We start from the raw sequence: 20,111 nt of genomic DNA, 5'->3' as shown, positions 1-20,111 counted from the left end.
TTGTCATAGACAAAATTGTCCCCACTAATTTTGAAAATGCCCTGTAGCAGGCACTGCCGCCCCATGGCGACCCACTGGGCTAGCTGCTGCCTAGGGCTCTGTAGTCCTGAACGACCCAGGTCGCCCACCAGCAGCGCTGCCCTGTTGACCCCGTCTCCCCTTTCCGGCTCCTCTCCAGGCTCAGCTGATTGCACAGTCCATCGGGCAGGCGTTCAGCGTGGCATACCAGGAGTTCCTCAGGGCCAACGGGATTAACCCCGAAGATCTCAGCCAGAAGGAGTACAGTGACCTGCTCAACACCCAGGACATGTACAACGACGACCTGATCCACTTCTCCAAGTCGGAAAACTGCAAAGATGTAGGTACTTTCCAGAAGCTGTTGTCTGAGCTGGGCCAGCCGGGCCCACCCGCAGTAGAAGTGAAGGCAGAGTGGCCAGGTTGAAGAGTGCGCTCAGGCCCATCTCTGGCTCCCCTCACATGAGGTCCGATAAAGACTGCAGCCGAGGGCCGTGAACAGTGAGACAGGGCGTCGTCTGCTCCCTGCAGTCCAGAGCCGACTTTGGGGTGGGTTCCAGAGGCCGACAGGACCTGAATCCTGCCCTTTACCAAGCCCACAGTCTAGGAAAGGGCACAGAAGATTTTAAATGATGGTGCTGGTACAGGCACTGGTCAGAGACAGCTGTACTTGGCAGATTGGAGCCGATCTCGGCTCTCAGGTCTCAGATGATAAGTGCTGTTGCTCCCCCAGGGACCGAGCTCTAGAGGAGTGTCTGGAGGAAAACGGGGCCGTCTGACCTGGTCTGAGGTCTGGGTATTCTTTGGAAAGTGTAGAGGAGTGCAGAGGGCTGAGCCAAAGTAACAGAAGCACGAGGGTCCGAAAGCTCAGGAATTGTCTGGGGAGCCGTGAATGAGGCAGTCAGGCTGCAGCAGGGACTGTGCGTAGGAGAGGATGTGAAGAGGCCAGTACGGGCTTTGGGTCAGAACTGGAGGGCTTGAGAGTCCAGCTGTGGTGAGGGGCCTGGACTTTATCCACTAGGTGTGAGAAAGTGATCTTTTTATCCACTAATGAATGTTAAGTGTCCTAGGCTCCCTGGAAGCAGAGGCTGAGATGGGAATTCTTGTTCATGGGATTTGGGGGAAGGGTGCACTCAGGAAGAAGTGAGTGTGGGCAGCAGGGTGGTGGGGATGCCAGGGAGGAATGTGGCCTCGCTGGAGATGAGCATCATTCGGACCCAAAGGGAAGGTCCAGCTCACACGTCGCAGGACAGACCTTGTCCCACCTAAAGAGCTGGCAGGCCTTTGTAGCCTGTGCTGATCAATCATTGACACCAAGGTCAGACGGCGGTGTGTTAGTGTGCTTGGGCTGCCGTAACAAAGTTCCCCAGACTTGGGGGGCTTCAACAACAGAAATGTATTGTGTCACAGTTCTGGAGGCTGGAAGCCCGAGATCAAGGTGTCCGCAGGGTTGGTTCCTTCTGAAGGGGAAGATCCATTCCAGGCCTCTCATTTGCTTGTAGATGGTCATCTTCTCCCTGTGTCTTCACTCTGTGCATGTCTCTGTGTCCAAATTTCTCCCTTTTGTAAAGATACCAATCATATTGAACTAGGACCCCCCCTAATTATTTTATTAACTTGACTGCCTGTGAAAAGATCCTATCTCCAAACAAGGTAATATATGCCATGGAATATAGAGAGGACAGGACGCGTTTGGGTTGGAGTCATCAGGGAAATGTCTGTCATGTTTAGTCAAGACAGGAATAGGGAAAATGCTTTGATTTCTGTCGCTACCCTGGATGGTTGCTGACTCAGGCTTTCTACATGTTTTCCTCCTTTCAGGTCTTCATAGAGAAGCAGAAAGGGGAAATCCTAGGTGTGGTGATTGTGGAGTCTGGCTGGGGGTCCATCTTGCCAACCGTGATCATAGCCAACATGATGCACGGAGGCCCAGCGGAGAAATCGGGGAAGCTGAATATTGGGGACCAGATCATGTCCATAAATGGCACCAGCCTGGTGGGCCTGCCTCTGTCGACCTGCCAGAGCATTATTAAGGTAACTGGAGATGGGAAAAATCAACCTCTCTTGTAGATCTGAAGTGACATGAAGTCATCAACATTTGAGCATATTCTAAGTGTCAGGCACTGAGAAGGACACAAATACAAAAGGCGTGGACTTGCACTTGGGTTGTTTACCTTCAAGTTGCTATTTACCGATTCCTCCCTGAAATTGTTTTTTCAGGGATGGTATATCTGGCTCACATAGCACCACTCACTAACACCATGCCCTCGCAGACATCACTAATCAATCACAGCATTCTGTCCCATTAAGCCCACACTCAGCCTCAACAGAATTTTCCTCAGCTCAATAATCAAGACAGTCACTTATAGTCAGCTGGGTGTACTTGAGATGACTTGCCATCCCTGTTACAAATCATGGAAATGCTTCAGATCCCAAGGCACTTTCCTTCACTGTGATCCAGGTGAGTGTATCCTCCCCAGAGCCTGCGTAACATGATCCACACATGCCAGGTAGAAGGAAGGAAACTGGTAGTCTGTATACTCCTTCTAAAACCTGAACATAATTACTTCTTGTTCAGCCTGAATTGATACTGTTGCATGAGGCTGAGAAGAGCTGCTTAAAGGAAAATTGAATATGAGTATTTGAGGGCAAGAAATTAGATTTTCTTAGAAATGAAGTATCTATGTGTAGTCTCTTGAGCGCATTGGAACTTGCTGATTGCATGGGAAGTAGGAACAAGTATATTTTTCCTTCACTACAGTATCTGTAGACCCTGCCAGCTCTGTACCAAGCAGTATGGAACAGGCAGACTAGGATCCTATGACTTTCTTTGGTCCCTTGGGGTTTCCTGAAAGACTGTTAACTAGAATATAGCTCTGTATGTGTGTGTGTGAGAAAGAGAGAGAGAGAATAAATGTGAATTTATAGAATAGTTATTCTAAGGAGAAGAAAATTACAAAAGACAACATCCTTGGCCAAGGGCCCTGGGATGGAGCAGAGGTCAAGGTGAGTGTATAGGCCAGACATGTCTACCTCTTTGCGTTTTTTGTTTGTTTTTTATGTTATATAGGAATTCATCTTTTTTTCTTTTTCCTGCTTTTTTTATCAATATTTTTTATTGAAGTATGGTTGATTTATAATGTGTTAATTTCTGCTATGCAGCAAAGTGATTCAGTTATACATATATATATACATTCTTTTTTTAATATGTTCTTTTCCATTATGGTTTATCATAGGATATTGAATATAGTTCCCTGTGCTATACTGTAGGACCTTGTTGTTTATCCATTCTCTGTATAATAGCTTACATCTGCTAACCCCAACCTCCCACTCCATCCCTCCCCCAACCCCCTCCCCCTTGGCAACCACCAGTCTGTTCTCTATGTCCATGATTCTGTTTCTGTTTCATAGATAGGTTCATTTGTGTCACATTTTAGATTCCACATATAAGTGATATCATATTGTATTTGTCTTTCTCTTTCTGACTTACTTCACTTAGTATGATAATCTCTACTTGCATCCATGTTGCTGCAAATGGCATTATTTTGTTCTATTTTATGGCTGAGTAGTATTCCATTGTGTATATGTACCACATCTTCTTTATCCATTCATCTGTCGATGGACACTTAGGTTGTTTCTATGTCTTGGCTATAGTGAATAGTGCTTCTGTGAACATAGGGGTGCATGTATCTTTTTGAATTATAGTTTTGTTGGGATATATGCCCAGGCATAGGATTGCTGGATCATACGGTAATTCTATATATTTTTAGTTTTCTGAGGAACCTCCATACTGTTTGCCACAGTGGCTATCCAACCAGCAGTGTAGGAGGGTTCCCTTTTCTCCACACCCTCTCCAGAATTTGTTGTTTGTAGACTTTTTAATGATGGCCAACCTGACTGGTATGAGGTGGTACCTCATTGTAGTTTTTTTTTTTATAAACTTATTTATTTATTTAATTTTATTTTTGGCTGCGTTGGGTTTTTTTTTTTTTTTTTTTAATTTTTATTTATTTATTTATTTATGGCTGTGTTGGGTCTTCGTTTCTGTGCAAGGGCTTTCTCTAGTTGTGGCAAGTGGGTGCCACTCTTCATCGCGGTGCATGGGCCTCTCATTATCGCGGCCTCTCTTGTTGCGGAGCACAGGCTCCAGACGCGCAGGCTCAGTAATTGTGGCTCACGGGCCCAGTTGCTCCGCGGCATGTGGGATCTTCCCAGACTAGGGCTCGAACCCGTGTCCCCTGCATTAGCAGGCAGATTCTCAACCACTGCGCCACCAGGGAAGCCCTGCGTTGGGTTTTGTTGCTGCGCACAGGCTTTCTCCAGGTGCGGTGAGCTGGGGCTACTCTTCGTTGTGGTGCACAGGCTTCTCATTGCGGTGGCTTCTCCTGTTGTGGAGCACGGGCTCTAGGTGCGCGGGCTTCAGTAGTTGTGGCTCATGGGCTCTAGAGCGCAGGCTCAGTAGTCGTGGCGCACGGGGCTTAGTTGCTCCGTGGCATGTGGGATCTTCCCGGACCAGGGCTCGAACCCGTGTCCCCTGCATTAGCAGGCAGATTCTTAATGACTGCGCCACCAGGGAGGCCCCCTCATTGTAGTTTTGCTTGCATTTCTCTAATAATTAGCAATGTTGAATATCTCTTCATGTGCCTATTGGCCATCTGTATTTCTTCTTTAGAGAAATGTCTGTTTAGGTCTTCTGCCCATTTTTCGATTGGGTTTTTTTGTTGTTGAGCTGTGTGAGCTATTTGTATATTTTGGAAATTAAGCCCTTGTCAGTCATATTGTTTGCAAATATTTTCTCCCATTCTGTAGGTTGTCTTTTCATTTTGTTTTGCCTGTTTATTTTTAATGAAACAAATCTAAATCCTCATAAGATAATCACGCCCAGAAAGAAATAGTCCTTTTTGGGCTCATTTCTTTTTGTTATAAATAAATTCTACCTCTTGCTTAACATACATTAAAGATAAGATTAAAGGTCCTAGTTTGAACATGTATATTCATTCAAACATGTTTAATTGGGCTTCTGTTAGCCTGAGCTGAACTGTGAAGAAGCCAGAATGAAAAATAAAAATAAATATAAAATAAAAATTTTAAAAAAAGACGCCAGAATGACAGTATGCACATGGAGGATAATTTATAATTGAAAGGGTTCAGTGGGCCCTAATGGCAACATAGAGGTGAAATGCTAAGAGCATTTGGAGTGGGGGAGCGGAGAATCTTACCTGATTTTTAAGGTGGGCCTTGAAGGAGGAGTTAGACTCAGGTGGATAGCAGAAAGGAAAGTGGCCTTTGGGAGTTTCTTCTGGAATTGATGGATGGTGGACTGGCTTTGTGTTGGGAGAGACAGGTCTGAGCCAGCCTGAGAAGGCTGATCTGATGGTGTGATAATGTGGAGAAGCCAGGGAGGGCCAGGAGTAGGGAGAAAGGACCCACCCACGTATGGCTTCTCACTCACACATGCCAAGGTTCACAGATGCCCTCTCACACCAGGGAGCAAGTTACTTATTAAACACCCATGCATGTGTGAGAACTGCCGAGGGGCCATGGGAACCAGAGATGCCTCAGACACAATCCGCACCCTAAGGAGCTTGGCCTCGATGGGGAGAAGTGAATGAAAGGACTGATAATAAGTGACTGAGTGCTGTGCGCCTGGACCATTCTGAGAATGTGTATGTTCACTCGCAGAACCCTACGGCAGCCTTCTGTAGGGTAGGTACTATTGTGTAAGTTAGGAAACAGGCGCAGAAAGATGATACACTCATTTGAGGTCACAGACAGAGTGTGTCAGTAGGGCAGCCAGATCACTCGGCCACCCTAATATCGTTCCAGCGGTGTCTGTGGTCAGACCCTGGGGCAGTGGTTCTCAACCTGGGGGATCTTGACCCCCCGGGGGTCATTCAGCAATGTCTGAAGACAGTTTGGGTTGTCACGACTAGGGAGAAGGAGATGCTACTGGCATCCAGTGCGTGGAGGTCAGGGATGCTGCCGGATATCCTACAGTGCACAGGACAGTCCCCACAGCTAAGGATTATCCAGCCCAAATGTCAATGGGTTGAGAAAGCTTGCCTGCGGGAGATAGTTCAGGTGTGGGAGAGAAGTCTGGAGAAAGGGAGGTCGGTGAGGGAGGGAGGGAGGGAGGGGAGCTGATCTACGTCTGGAAAGGTCTGGGGAGGAGGAGCCAGAAGAGAGGATAACTTGAGCGCAGGTGGGGCTGGGGCCTGGGTGGGAATAAGCAGACCTTCCTGAGGACTGGCAAGGCTGCATGCCCGAGCCCATTTACACACCTGCCCAGCAGTGCCCAGCCCTTGGCACTGGTCACCTCCCTTCCTCTTCATAAAAAACAGCCCGTGAGGGAGGGTGATGGCAAATGCCCGGTTCACAGATGAGTCGTCAGCTACTCAGAAGGTGCAGACAGCACGCCCAGGACACCCCAGCTGACGGAGTCCAGATCCCCGTCCACCCCTCCCCGCCTCTGCACGAAGGAGGCAGACGAGGTGAGGGAGGCTGCGAGACCCATGGCCTGCCTTCCCCTGGTACCACACGGGGACTGGTCTTCTGTCCAGCGCATCACACATCAAGGTGGAAACAGACTAGCGCAGGGCGCAATTGGCGCACTGAGCAGTTTCCTAAGGGGAAAAGGTTTGTTTGCAGGAGTAGCTGACCTTTGATGTCTATAAATGGAGTCTCTCTGGAATCGGAAAATTAAAAGGCCATGTGGTGATGAAAGAGATGTAACTGATGAAGATGGAGAGAAAGAAAGCCAGCACCTCTGTGGCCACCCTCGGCAGAGAAGTACTTAGCAGGCAGGCCCCAGCTAGGACACAGCTGCCCTTTCTCGGCGCTGCAGGATGCGCTGCCTTGTCAAATAGAAAAGGGTGATTGGCCCTGTCCCCCTCTCCCCCCACCCCGAGAATCTTCCTACTGATTTCAGCTAGAATTGCCAGTACCAAAGAAGACGTTTAATGGGTTGTCTCCTTGTTTTTAAGCTCTGTAAAAACACGTCTTTTTTGCCTCCCCCTGAGCAGGTACTCACACTGCCCCACCCTCACCCCTGGGCCCCCGCAGGGGAGCATTCTGGGCTTCTTCAAGGCTTCCCATTAGTATCGCTTGTTTCAGTGTTACGTCACTGCTCCTTGCGATGAATTTAACGAGCAGCTCTCACCCTGGAAAATCAGTGCTTAGCAAACTTTGATTGAATCACCCAGGGATCTTGTTAAACTGCAGGTTCTGATTCGGCAGGTCTGGGGTGGGATTCTGCATTTTCAACAAACTCCCCGGTGATGACATCGCCAGTAATGGGCTTCGAGTGTTCTGCATCTTGCCACTTTAATGCATGTTGACCTTTTCTCTCCCCTGGTTATAGGGAATAGAGTACGTGTCTAGAATAGATTACAGGTATTGAATTATTTTCTGTACTTTCTTCCCTAGCTCTTATTTTTCCTGTCATAGTTCCTAAAGCATAATTAGTGGTAGGCAAAGCATGTTAGCAGACCGCCTGTTGATGCCATCGCCTCCACGGTCCTGCCCTCCAGATTTGTTTTCTTTTTGAAACTAGAGCACCGCTTCCTTACCTTCCACAGGATCATCACGGGTCTGCTTTCCCGTTGCTATAGAGACCATTCTGGCTTCTCTCCTCTCCCGTTCCCTCTTCCCTACTCTTCCCTCCCACCATATTTCTTAATTTGCTACGCCATTCCACTGTTGTCATGGGGACGAAATGACCATTTATTTAATTGGCACCTCCAATAAAGTGGCAGCTGAGAAATCCGAGTTAATGGGACCCAACTTGAAGCATTGACGAGGAACAGCAGAGCAAGTGCGTGGTCTGGTTGTTTCAGATTGCCATCTCTCTGGGCTTCGTCTTGCAGCAAATATCCCCAGTCTAGAAATTCTTTCACTCAGGGACCAATCAGCATCTTAAATCAGTGTACACAAAAGAACCCACCGGAGCGATGTGGACTTTTTAGGTAACATCGAGAAAATAGAGTCCTTCTCTTGCTTTTCAGGAGCTCTCCAAGGTTTTCCTGCGCCTCACAGACATACCTGAACAACCGCAGTGTTTCATAGGTGTAAACGTTTAAAGCAGGTAGCTCCGTCTGGAGGGTTGTGTCTCTGACAGCGTGCTCCTCATTTGCATCATCTTTCGCTCTTGTTTCCCACACGCTCCTGGTCTCGTGGTTTGTGATGTGGAGAGAGAGAGGGGAGTGGACTCTGGCTGCCCTGCCTGCGCCCGCAGCCCTCCCCTGAGCTCCCGGAGCCCTGGCTCCACCAGCTCCCAGCGCCTAACACGTGTCTTGGCACATGGCAGGGGATCCACACATATCTACTGATGGAGTCATCACGAGGAGGCACTCAAGGGAAAAAGAAATATATGCGCGAATGGTATCTGAGCAACACCCCCAAAAGAGAAGCCGATTTGTAATGTTAGAAATAGCTGTTTCTGAGCATGATGGTTGAGATGTGGTGTTGTCAGCAGACATGCTTAGGAAAGAATAAAAATGCATAACAAGGGCTGAAATCGTAGCAGTTAGAAGTGAAAGAGCCCTTAGTAGGTTTCAGCATTTGTTTTAAAGATGTGGAGACTGAGGTAGAAGGTGGAATAGAGGGTCTGAGACCGCCCCCCCCACCCCGGGCTGTGGTGGAGGAAACACAGCTGCAGCCCAGGTCTCCTGACACAGCAGAGGCCTCTTCACCCAGCCCCGCTGGTCCTGCTGTTAGGGGAAGAATTCCAGCACATCCCCGTGGGCATGGGTGACAGGACCTGCTGCTGGGCGGGAGGCCTGGATCTCCGCAGACTTCCTTTACCCTGGGAGAATCGCCCTCAGCACATTCTGTTGCTCTCGTTTGAAAACATTTCTTGAACCGGAGAAGTTTCCTAGAGCTGTTCCAGAAACCACGGAGAGATGCTGGTAACAGCTGCCTACGAGTGCACAAACATCACCACCAGCCAAATCACAGCCGCCGGGAGGCTCCAGTCCTGCAGAAAACAGCAACTCAGGAGACTGAGGAAACAGCTGGGGGTGGGGAATTAAACTGACCTCCTCAAAACTCACACGTTGAGAGGACAAGCTGGAATCACCCAAAGGAAGTGGGGCAGCCGGGGAGCAGGAGCCCTGAAGTCTCGCCAGGCAGGCGAGTAAACTAAAAACACGGCCCCGTGCAAGGCTGGGCTAAAAGGTTGGGGGCACAGGTTCATCCTTCTGTCACTCTCCCTGGCTTCTCTGTGGAGCAGGCCTTACTCATGAATAACACACACCCTCCCATTGTCTATATGGGGAATCACGGTGTAGGAGAAAATGCTCTGGGTTTGAATACAAATAGACCTGAGACAGAACCTTGCTGTGGGTGAACTTGGGTGAGTGGTGAAGCCGCAGTTTCCTCCTCTATAAAATGGGCATAATTAGAGCTGCCAGTTTGTCAAGGAGATTGAAGGAGACAGCTCCTGGGACTCCAGGTCGGTGCCTGGCAGGAGTCAGCGTGCAGTGACAGGTGGTTGGGCTGGTTTCGTCATCAGGATGGGTTTTGATGGACAGTGACCTTAGGGGTGTTCACACACATGGGGGCGGCTGAGTGGGCACCAGGCCAACTGGCTCTCCGTCACCCTCGCCCTGGTGTGGCTGGTCCATGCTCTCACGGAGCATGCTGGCCACAGGTGTGAGTAGTAAACTGACATCTTTGACTCTGATCATCCCTGAGTGCACGTGAGTTCATTGTTCTGCAGCAGTGGTCTGTACCAGTTCTCAAAAATTGAGTGTATCGCCAGGAAGTGTGTATCAAGTCACCGGGAAGACTCATTAACACACAGATTGTTGAGACCCCTCCCTGGAGTTTCTGATTCTGTAGGTCTGGGTGGACCCCAGACTCTTGCATTTTTTTTTTTATTGAAGTATAGTTGATTTGCAATATTGTGTTAGTTTTAGGTGTACAGCACAGTGATTCATTTATCCATATATATGTATGTGTGTGTGTGTGTGTGTGTATATATATATATATATATATATGTATATATATACACACACACACACACATTCCTTTTCGGATTCTTTTCCCTTATAGGTTATTACAAAATATTGGGTATAGTTCCCTGTGCTATACAGTAGGTCCTTGTTGGTTATCTATGTTATGTATATAGTAGCATGTATATGTTAATTCCAGCCTCCTAATTTATCCCTCCCCCCACCCTGCATTTCTAACAAAAGCATCCGCGTGCTGCTGGTGTGGGGTGTCCCCACTTTGAGGACCTGTTGGCCGAGCATAGGGGACAAAAAAGCCCCTATCCATCCCTCAGTCTAGAGTGTATCTTCATTACTTAGAAGCAGAAGGTGTGTGGGTCCCTCCTGCCTCTCAGAGGGGCAAGTTATACTCTTGCCACAAATTCTGTTGGCACCGAAGTCATCTAACACCACTTTCACCTCTCTGCTTGGCAAGGTGCTTGTGAGGAAGGCAGAGGCTCCATTATCCCCGTCCCGACCCCACCGAGCCTCAGACGAGGCAGGTTTAATGTCCGTGTCTGCGTCCTCACCCGTAAAATGTGAAGCAGAAGTCCTGACCTCCCGCAGAGAAAGTTTGCAGACTGGTCGGAGGGTGACCGTTGGCAGCAGCGACTGTGGAATTTACAGATTTCTGTTTATAGAATCAGAGGCGATCACCCTTCAGGCTGAAATGGATTTGTCATTGTCCTCCCAGGGCTCTCTTTCCACTTCGCCGATAGAGGGCACACACTGGACCCATCGCTGAATTGATGGGGCATGGGGGTGAGGGGGGCGTCTCCAGGGGATACGGCGGACTTGGTGGAATAGAGCCTACCTTTGCCTGTCCCTCCTCTGCTGGCGGAGAGGCTGTCCACTCACCCCACAGTACCATCTTTTAGGAAGAACTTCTCCCCTCAGCTCTGGCCCTTTGGAGGAGTGGACCTTGGCAGGCCTGGCGCCGCTTCCCAATCAGCTAGCCTCGCAAGCTGGGAGGTGCAGTGAGGCAGGCATCAGACGGGAGTGCTGAGTCCTCCCCGTCTCAACTCTCAAAGCAGGGCCTCCAGCCACAAGCGGTGTGGTCTCTCTACCCTGGCCCTTCCCCTGTGTGCCATGATGGAAGCGGGTTGGAAAGCACCTGCTGTTGGCCATTTGGTCTGGACCATCTGGCAAGTGGGAGTTGCCTGAGGCACAGCACGCAGGCTGGGGAGATGTCGGGGGGGGGGGGCGGGGGGCGGGGGCCGGAGTTCATTTCAGGACTGAATTACTTTTGTCTGGCACCTTCCTCTTGGGCGAGGCTCACAAGTCGCTGGTGGGACCAGCTGGAGCAGAACCTTCCCACCGCCTGAATGAGGGAAAGCGTAGCTTCGTGATGATTTTCTAGGGGTTCTCCTGTGCATGCCCGGGCTCTGGTCCCTGCTGAGCGTGTGTTCAAGGGGCAGGAAGACAGGCCTGAGCTCAGCTTGGATCACAGTGGGGTGGAGGAAGCTCTCTAAATAGGCTCAGAAACCAGATGGAGTCCCTCTTTATCTTTAAAAAGCAATTTTGCCTCTATACTCCATTCCAGTTTAGAGGGAGGGATGAGTTACCAGGGAGCATGAAATCGGTGATGACCATTAAGCCCTATTTCCTCCTACTTCCCTCTCCACCAGAGCTGGTCCTACCACCCTATTCATTCTCCCAAGGAGGCCTTCACTGACTGCAGTCCTGCCTCTGTGCCCTGCTTCTCCCCACATGCTCGTGGGAATGTTGATAAACTGTAAAATCTCTAACAGGCAGAGAGAATGGGGAAGCGGGAGCATCAGGGGCGAGAGACAGCAAGCCCTGATGAATTGGGCTGTTGTGTGAATTAGTTGTCCTTTGTTAGAAAAGGAAGAATTGCTACGAGTATGCCTTTCAGAGAAAAAGTTCCTTTCGTGCTTGTCTCCCACCTGACCAGGAGAGAGATTGTGCATCCTTCATCTTTCAAGACAAAATGCACATGTGGCAGTTTTCCTCTTAGCTGCACAGACGATCGCTTTTTTCAGATGCCTTGAATGCAGTCCGTTTCCCAAAATGAAGACATTGCCCTCAGAAACTGGTCTCTGCGTGGGCTGAAAGGGCTCCATGTAAACCTAATGGTTTTCTCCCCTAGGTTGACAGAATCTAGGCTGGACTGTCCGACTCAAGCGCTGTCCGGCTGGATGCGGGGCACTGGAGTCAACGAAGAAACCGAGGCTCGGTGCAGCATCTTTTGCCTTTGGTGCCGTCTGCATTTATCTCTTGTTGGCATCAATGGTCATCGAATCCCCTGTGCTTTATTCACATTTCAGGGCTTGAAGAATCAGGCCCGGGTCAAGCTGAATATCGTGAGGTGTCCCCCAGTGACCACCGTGTTGATCAGGAGACCAGACCTTCGCTACCAGCTGGGGTTCAGTGTCCAGAACGGAATCGTAAGTACAACCCCACACCTCTTCCAAAAGTCTGACACAAGAAACTGCAGCCCAGGGTTTGGGTTTTGGGACTATTCTTGAAAGCTGGTCATTTACCGGAAAGAATCCAGCAAGGAAGGGACGAATGGGTGAAGGCAGACTCACTTCCTCCATGGGCAGAGATTTCTGTGCCTCCTGTGGGGGAAGAGAGGGACCCTCCCAGATCCATGTGCCCCAGAGCCCAGCAACTCTGTGATGCGCAGGGTGACCCTCCCAGCTGCCAGCTTGAGATAGTCTGAGGTACCCACCTTCCCAACCCCCCCAGCCAGCAGCTTCCCAGGGCAGGGGGCGAAGAGCCCTGGGGGCTGGGCTTCCAAACCCTTGGTGATACCAGTGCAGCCCAGGCTGAGACCCCAGCCCTGTAGGGGTTATGCCTGAATGATCTCTGCCTTGCCTTTTTTTTTTTTAAGGGAATTCCTTTATTTTTATTATTTATTTATTTATTTATTTATTTAGCTGTGTTGGGTCTTCTTCGTTTCTGTGCAAGGGCTTTCTCTAGTTACGGCAAGCGGGGGCCACTCTTCGTCGCGGTGCGCGGGCCTCTCACTATCGCGGCCTCTCTTGTTGCGGAGCACAGGCTCCAGACGCGCAGGCTCAGTAGTTGTGGCTCACGGGCCCAGCTGCTCCGCGGCATGTGGGATCCTCCCAGACCAGGGCTCGAACCCGTGTCCCCTGCATTGGCAGGCAGATTCTCAACCACTGCGCCACCAGGGAAGCCCCTGCCTTGCCTTTTTAACCTGAATTTGGCACTTGGGAGATAAAGAGTACTTCCATCACCTGGATGTCTGCCTTCAAATACTTTTTTTTTTTCCCCCTTTATTGTGATAAAACATACACAGCATTAAGTTTGCCATTTAAATCATTTTTAAGCATACAGTTCAGTGCCTTTAAGTACATTCAAAAAGTGGTTGTGTCCATCAGTGCTATTTCCAGAACTTTTTCTTCATCCCAAACAGAAACTCCAAACTCAGTACTACTCCCTTTTTGTCCTGGTTTGCCTTGTTCTGGACTCATAGTAGTTCTGGGCTTTGGTGACATATCCGTAACCTTCTTGATATTATAGATTTTGGATGTGCCCTCCCTCTCTCTGCATTCATCTTTGCAGATAGAAAAACCTATTCTTGGGCTTCCCTGGTGGCGCAGTGGTTGAGAATCTGCCTGCCAATGCAGGGGACACGGGTTCGAGCCCTGGTCTGGGAAGATCCCACATGCCGCGGAGCAGCTGGGCCCGTGAGCCACAACTACTGAGCCTGCGCGTCTGGAGCCTGTGCTCGCAACAAGAGAGGCCGCGATAGTGAGAGGCCCGCGCACCGCGATGAAGAGTGGCTTCCGCTTGCCGCAACTAGAGAAAGCCCTCGCACAGAAACGAAGACCCAACACAGCCATAAAATAAATAAATTAAAAAAAAAGAAAAACCTATTCTTTTTCCTCCCTTAATTTTTTTTTTTATAAATTTATTTATTTTATTTATTTATTTTTGGCTGTATTGGGTCTTCGTTGCTGTGCATGGGCTTTCTCTAGCTGCAGCTAGCGGGGGCTACTCTTCGCTGTGGTACGCGGGCTTCTCATTGCGGTGGCTTCTCTTATTGTGGAGCATGGGCTCTAGGTGCGTGGGCTTCAGTAGTTGTGGCTCGCGGGCTCTAGAGCGCAGGCTCAGCAGTTGTGGCGCATGGGCTTAGTTGCTCCACGGCATGTGGGATCTTCCCGGACCAGGGATCGAACCTGTGTCCCTGCATTGGCAGGCGGGTTCTTAACCACTGAGCCACCAGGGAAGTCCCCTGCATAGGCTTTTAAAGAAAGTTGCACAGTCAGGAGTGAAAAGTCAGCTCTGTAAATTCAAACCATGTTCTTTTGGGAAATTCCGATCGCTTTGTGTGTGAGGTAGGGGTGGCTATATCCTGCAGCCCTGAGCCCAGAGCCCTCCCCCAGCCTGCAGCCTCTGCCCACCGCAGTGCCTGGCTGCACTGAGACGAAAACCAGCCACGTTATCATTTCTGCCAGAAGGGATGTTTGAACAAGAACCACTGAGTTGGGACGGCCAAAGGGAGCTTCTGCCTTCCAGCCGGCCACACTTTGGAACACAAAGTGGGGTTCTAGCAGGTTCTAGCCCCATTTTAACTCAGGTAACTGTGACCCTAAAAAGTGGGCTGCTAGCATTACACAGTTCAGTGTTTGAGTCCCAGATAATACTAAACTGGGTTACACAGGCTGACAGTTTGAAAACATTGGCAGCTCTGTGACAGGCCCAAATAGCTCTTTTTACCAAGACGGAGCTGGGATGAAAAGTACTCAGAATTCACTGTGCCGCGAAATCCAGTGACGTGCTGCATCCCCGGTGCAGAGTGCGAGAACAAGGGGGCCATCTGGGCATCCAGAGTCCTATCTCTTATAAAAAGAAACAAAGAGATGTAAATGTCCACAGCCTGACCATGGCAGCTCCTCAGAGCTGAGAGTGCTGGGGATGGGGGATTCTAGGAAAGACAGTCTCCCACCCCCACCCAGTTCCCTAGCAGGCAGTGCCGGCCAGGGTGGGTAACTTGGCCTTTGACTCAGATCTGCAGCCTCATGCGAGGGGGAATAGCGGAGAGAGGAGGCGTCCGCGTGGGACATCGCATCATTGAAATCAACGGGCAGAGCGTGGTCGCCACCCCACACGAGAAGATCGTGCACGTCCTCTCCAATGCTGTTGGGGAGGTAAGCGAGAGTCGGGGGCTGGGGGTCCCCTGGTGCCCTCGCCCCCTCCACGAAGCCCTCCTGAGCGTCCTTCCCTGTCCTCAGCACACCTCCACCACTGAACAGTCTGCCTCGGACCAGAATTTAAACCTGGTAACGAGTGGTTATCTTAGAAAATCCCGTCACGTCACCCTCAGCCTTCTCCCCTGGCATCACTTGCCCACCTCCTCTTTTTAGTTCTCAGATCTGGGCATCTTCTCGCCATAGCTGCCCAAGTTCTCTCCATTTTTCCCAGCTAATCCCGCCAACTGTGCCTGGAAGATTTTAAGTCTTAGATTCAAGTCTAATCAACAGCTCCCCAGAGCCAGTTCCCTGGTGTGGCTGGGCAGGGGTCAGAACAGCTGTTCTGGGGCTGACTTCCTGCCGGCGGAGGGAGGGAGGCAGGAGCAGCCAAAACCCCACAGTGGTCCTCCTTCTGTTTTAAGGGTTTTCTCCTTTTAAAAAAAAAAAAAAAAGGCCTGGTGAGAGCAAGAGCTTTTGGGAAATAAACCACCTTACCTGGTTTTCATTGTTCACTCTCTGTCACCCCTAACTTTTTAGAAGCCCATGGATTCCACACTTCCTGGAGGCCACCTGGGTCAGGCCCGTTAGGAATGGTGGGGGGACGAGAGGTGTACCTTCAAAGGCATCCCATGGCAAGAGGTGCCGCCTCTCCCGCCAGCCCTGGGGCAGTGCCCACACAGCTCCCGCAGCCTCAGTACCCCCGCTAAAGTGTGTTTCTGCCCTCAGATTCACATGAAGACGATGCCGGCTGCCATGTACAGACTGCTGACGGCCCAGGAACAGCCCGTCTACATCTGAGGCCACGCCCCCCCGGGCAGCGTGCATGGAGGACTCTCCTCACTTGTGGTTGTGTTTCTCGTGCTGCATCTGTGTGCCCACTGAGACGTTCCCCTCTCATACCCAGCACTCGGTTTGACACAGGAGGAAAAGAATCCACAGAGACCTCCTTCTCTGTTCTCTGTCTCTCTCTAGTTTGCTTTTTTTTGTTTTTAACACCGGGGAAGGTTTGTATGCACTCCCTTGAGGCTGGAAAGCACCCAGTATCCACCCAGAATCTGCCCAGGACCATCCTGAAGGGCCCTTGGGGGTCCTGAGGAGGGTTGTCACCGCTCAGGAAGAATCTTCCCTTCCCAAGAGGTGCAGACCTCTTAGAAGGAACTCCTAGGGGTGGTGAAGAAGCCGATTCAGCAGTGCCTACGATCCAACCGCTGATCTCTGCTCTCCTCCAGTCAATTTACGGGAATATGGTAGTAACAGGGAGGACCAGCCCATGTCTTTACAGATATGCCTGCCCACCGTGTACGTGGGGCACCATACATTATTCCTGCCCAGAATTTCTGAGCCAACCTTATGCCTCTTCTATAGCTAGTTTTAGTTTCAACATAATTGTGTTTTCTAATGCGAACCTTTTCACCCAGGATAGAAGGGGGACTGCCGTGGACAAGAATACCTTCGTGTTGCAGAGAACTGGGCGATTCCCAGGGCATCCGTGGCTTCCCAAGGTTACCAACCATTAGCTAAACACAGGCAGGTGCTTCCTGCCTCCTTCTAGATCACACGTACGTACAGAGTCTCACTTGAATATATTTCAGCCTTCCCTCCTCCCTGCTGCCAGTGAAGCACCCAGAGCCCCTGGAAAACCCATGTCACCTCCCTGTGAGGCCCCTTCCCCCAGCAGGTGAGGCCTGCAGGGACTGGTGAGCCCTGTCTGGAGAGAGCCGCCCCTCTGAGGCTGAGGCCCGGCCCTGCCAGCACCGCCTTGGCTAGAAGTGTTCTGGTGGACCCCCCTCGCGCCTCCACCCGGACACACACATCCCACACTGGGAGTCTGGGAACGATGGACTGTTCCTCCTGAAGATGAGGCCGGGTGGAATCCTGTTATGCTTCCTGGCCCAAGGTAGGATGTGACATTTGAGAGGCCAGAACAGTATATAAACCACAAAACTAAGGGGACAATCATGACCTCAAGCGATGCCTAAGAATCCCCAAATATGTTCCAGAAACATCTTGCTGCCTCGTGGGCCTGAAAAAGCTTTTATTTGGTGTGGAACGTTACGTGTTTTATCAGGTGCCTCATGTCCATGGGTTTTGTCTCAGTTTGGTGCAGATGTTTTAGTAATATGATTCTGAGCCAGTTTTCACTTCCTCTTGGTCCAAAGAGCATTTTGTTTCCATGTGGGTGGGGTGTGGCTTGGTTTGGTTTTTGTTTTGTTTTGCTCGTGACCTCTGCAAAGACGGGGAAGAGAAACTAATATATTTTGTGATATTAATATAGTCCCTGTTCTCAACATCTGCGTTATTTATGTTGTGTCCGTGGAAATAGGAACCCGGTGAGCACGTGTTGGATAGTATGGATTTATACGTCGAATGGAGGGATTTCAGGGAGGGAGAAAGTGAATAGGAAAAGATTGGGAACAAGATACTTGCGCCAGAGAGCTGTGTGGTCAGTGCCCCTGGGATCTCTGTGCCGTCTTGAGTTTTCTCCTTAGAGTCAGGAAAGCCGGTTGTTTCAGCGGCGTCAGTGGCTGGACTCCCAGTGTGACCGTGGGACAGGCCCTGCTGAAGAGTGGCTGTGCTGCCCGCATGTCCCCTTTAGGAAGGGGCTGCCCCTTCTCCAAGGGTCCAGGCTGGGACCCCTGGATGACTTTTGAGGACACTTAGCTGAAGGCTGCTGGGAGACCAGCCCCAAGGCTGACCCACCGCAAATGTGAGGAGCCGGGAACCTCAGCTCCTTTTACCAAACCGTAGTGTCTGATGACATATAATTAAATACTAAAGAGTCCTCAGTTCATCTTTCCTTTGCCAGAAGGAGCGAGTAAAACAGGAATAAAGCATTCTGGGTGGTATTTTTCAGGCATGAGGAGCCTTGGGAAGTCACTGGAGAGAGGCTCATGCCATCTGCTCCCAGGGTGACCGCTTGAGCCGCCTGCCCGAGGGCCCGTTCAGAGCCCCCGCAGTCGGCCAGGGGACGGGAACCCCACCAGCACGTCCCTGGGCAGCCGCCCACATAGTTACATAAGGCTCTTCACCCAAAGGAGAGAAGAGACAGAATATACTTTCTATTGCTACTGCACAAAAATCTTGGGAAGTTTGACAGGTGCTGAAAAGGCCAGTTTGGTAAACTCTCCTAGGAGGCTAACATTTTAGCATAAGATTATCCGCCACATACCTTTGTGTTCGTGTAAGTGGCTCCTCACGCCCAGATAGCGAATGTTTCTGTAGCTTGGTCCAGGTTCAGTGGACTGCAGTGTATTCGTTTCTCTGCTCCCACTGGATGGAGGGAATCAGCCCACCTTCGGAAGTTAACCAAGGAGGCAGAATCTTAATAGTAACTCTGTTTTTGAAAGTCCCACGGGAAGTGGTGGTCTGTTTCCCTTCTGACATCCCAGTATATATAGTTACATATGTAAATATCTGAAACCCCGTGTAATGGGGAAGACTATGTACAGAACAGCCTTCCCAAACGTGGCCCCGGGCAGAAAGCCACTCTTGCCGCTTGGCTAGGACATCTTGGTGACTCAGCTTTGGGGACAGATTCCTAGATCCGTCTACCCTTCCTGGTCCAGCCAGGATGCACCAGAACCCACCCTGCCTCTGCCTTCTCAAACGTGAGCACTTCAGGGAGCCACCATCAGCCTTGGGTTCACGAGAGGATGAAGCCCCCAGAGACCAATGCCTGGAGCCTGCTCCCCGCACCGGAGCGGCTCCTCCAGGCCTGGAGCCCATCACGGGGCGCCGGACTCCGAGTCCCTGCAGCCGGCTCTGCTTTCTGAACATTGCCCGTCAGCACCGGCCTCAGAGAGTCCCAGAGTAACCTACTACCTCCCCATCACTCCCACCACCCCTTTTCACACCCGCCACCCCGTCCGCACGCAGATGAGACCCACCCACAAGCCCTCCTTGGGTCCCACAGCCCAGCGGTGAGACTGTTAACAATGTTTACAACCAAGGGCACCTCCTCTTAGGTGTGTTTACTCTCCCACTGACAAGGCCACTTGCTGGTTTGAGTTTCATGTCTGTCTGCTCCTTCCCTGGTTGACCCCGACTTGAGCACACAACCCTGATCATACGTCCCGACCCTCCATCAAGGCAGTCGTGAGGACCGTGTGGGAAGGAAATTTCGTGTACATATTCAGCAGTCCCTAGAGTATGAACTTGTACTATTGTTCTGTAAAGAGGGTGAAATAGAGCTTATTGTAAAGCGCTGGGAGAAGTATAGTATTGTATTTGTAACAATATGGTTCTTTGTATACACAAAACTCAATGATCTCTATATATAAATATAAATAAATAAATATATAAATAAGATCTATATACACGTGAGCCTGGAATGTTGATGCCGCACACCCACTGAATGTACTTCCTCTGACAGTCTGGTCACCGGGCTGGCCCGCCCTCCCCTCCTCCATACCGTTTTGGGGGTTGTGATGTATTTAATGTGTTCTCTTCCTTTATTTAACTGAACGCTAATGTAAGAGTTGCCGCGACAATAAACAAGAACTTCACCTCTTGGCCCGGGCTGAGTGTCTTACTGTTTTGGGGGAGGGACAAGACTGAAAGTGGGGGAAAGATGTCATCATCCCAAAAGGCCACCTCCTACCCATCCCGTGGGACCTGCTCACTGCCCACAAACCATTTCCTAAACAGGCAGGTTCTGTGAAACCAACTCAGCTGTAAAACACAATAGGCTGTATCTTTTTGAATTATGGTTTTCTCAGGGTATATGCCCAGCAGTGGGATTGCTGGGTTGTATGGTAGTTCCATTTTTAGTTTTTTAAGGAACCTCCATACTGTTCTCCATAGTGGCTGTATCAATTTACATTCCCACCAACAGTGCAAGAGGGTTCCCTTTTCTCCACACCCTCTCCAGCATTTGTTGTTTGTAGATTTTCTGATGATGACCATTCTGACTGGTGTGAGGTGA

At 50.3% G+C, this 20,111-nt stretch overlaps 2 protein-coding genes across 9 annotated transcripts in view; one reads left to right on the top strand and one right to left on the bottom strand.

Annotated features, from left to right (window-relative positions):
- Positions 1-18,456, bottom strand: part of LOC309634101 (uncharacterized protein) — a 76,303-nt gene extending 57,847 nt beyond the window's left edge. For all 6 annotated transcript variants that reach the window (XR_014247839.1, XR_014247840.1, XR_014247841.1 and 3 more), the window contains exon 1: positions 18,357-18,456. The gene's annotated coding sequence lies outside the window, so the exon portion shown is untranslated. The remainder of the gene's footprint in view (positions 1-18,356) is intronic.
- The window catches only part of APBA1 (amyloid beta precursor protein binding family A member 1), a 236,509-nt gene extending 216,810 nt beyond the window's left edge, over positions 1-19,699 (top strand). For all 3 annotated transcript variants that reach the window (XM_082403661.1, XM_082403659.1, XM_082403660.1), the window contains 5 exons: positions 179-358; positions 1,837-2,049; positions 12,293-12,412; positions 15,005-15,145; positions 15,914-19,699. In XM_082403661.1, coding sequence (XP_082259787.1) covers positions 179-358; positions 1,837-2,049; positions 12,293-12,412; positions 15,005-15,145; positions 15,914-15,985 — 726 coding nt within the window. In that variant the 3' untranslated portion in view covers positions 15,986-19,699. The remainder of the gene's footprint in view (positions 1-178; positions 359-1,836; positions 2,050-12,292; positions 12,413-15,004; positions 15,146-15,913) is intronic.
- The last annotated feature ends 412 nt before the right edge of the window (positions 19,700-20,111 follow it).

The sequence above is a fragment of the Balaenoptera borealis genome, assembly GCF_965194805.1.
Source record: "Balaenoptera borealis genome assembly, chromosome: 8".
In the NCBI taxonomy this organism is placed as follows: Eukaryota; Metazoa; Chordata; class Mammalia; order Artiodactyla; family Balaenopteridae; genus Balaenoptera; species Balaenoptera borealis.
This window is presented reverse-complemented; position numbering and strand designations above follow the sequence as displayed.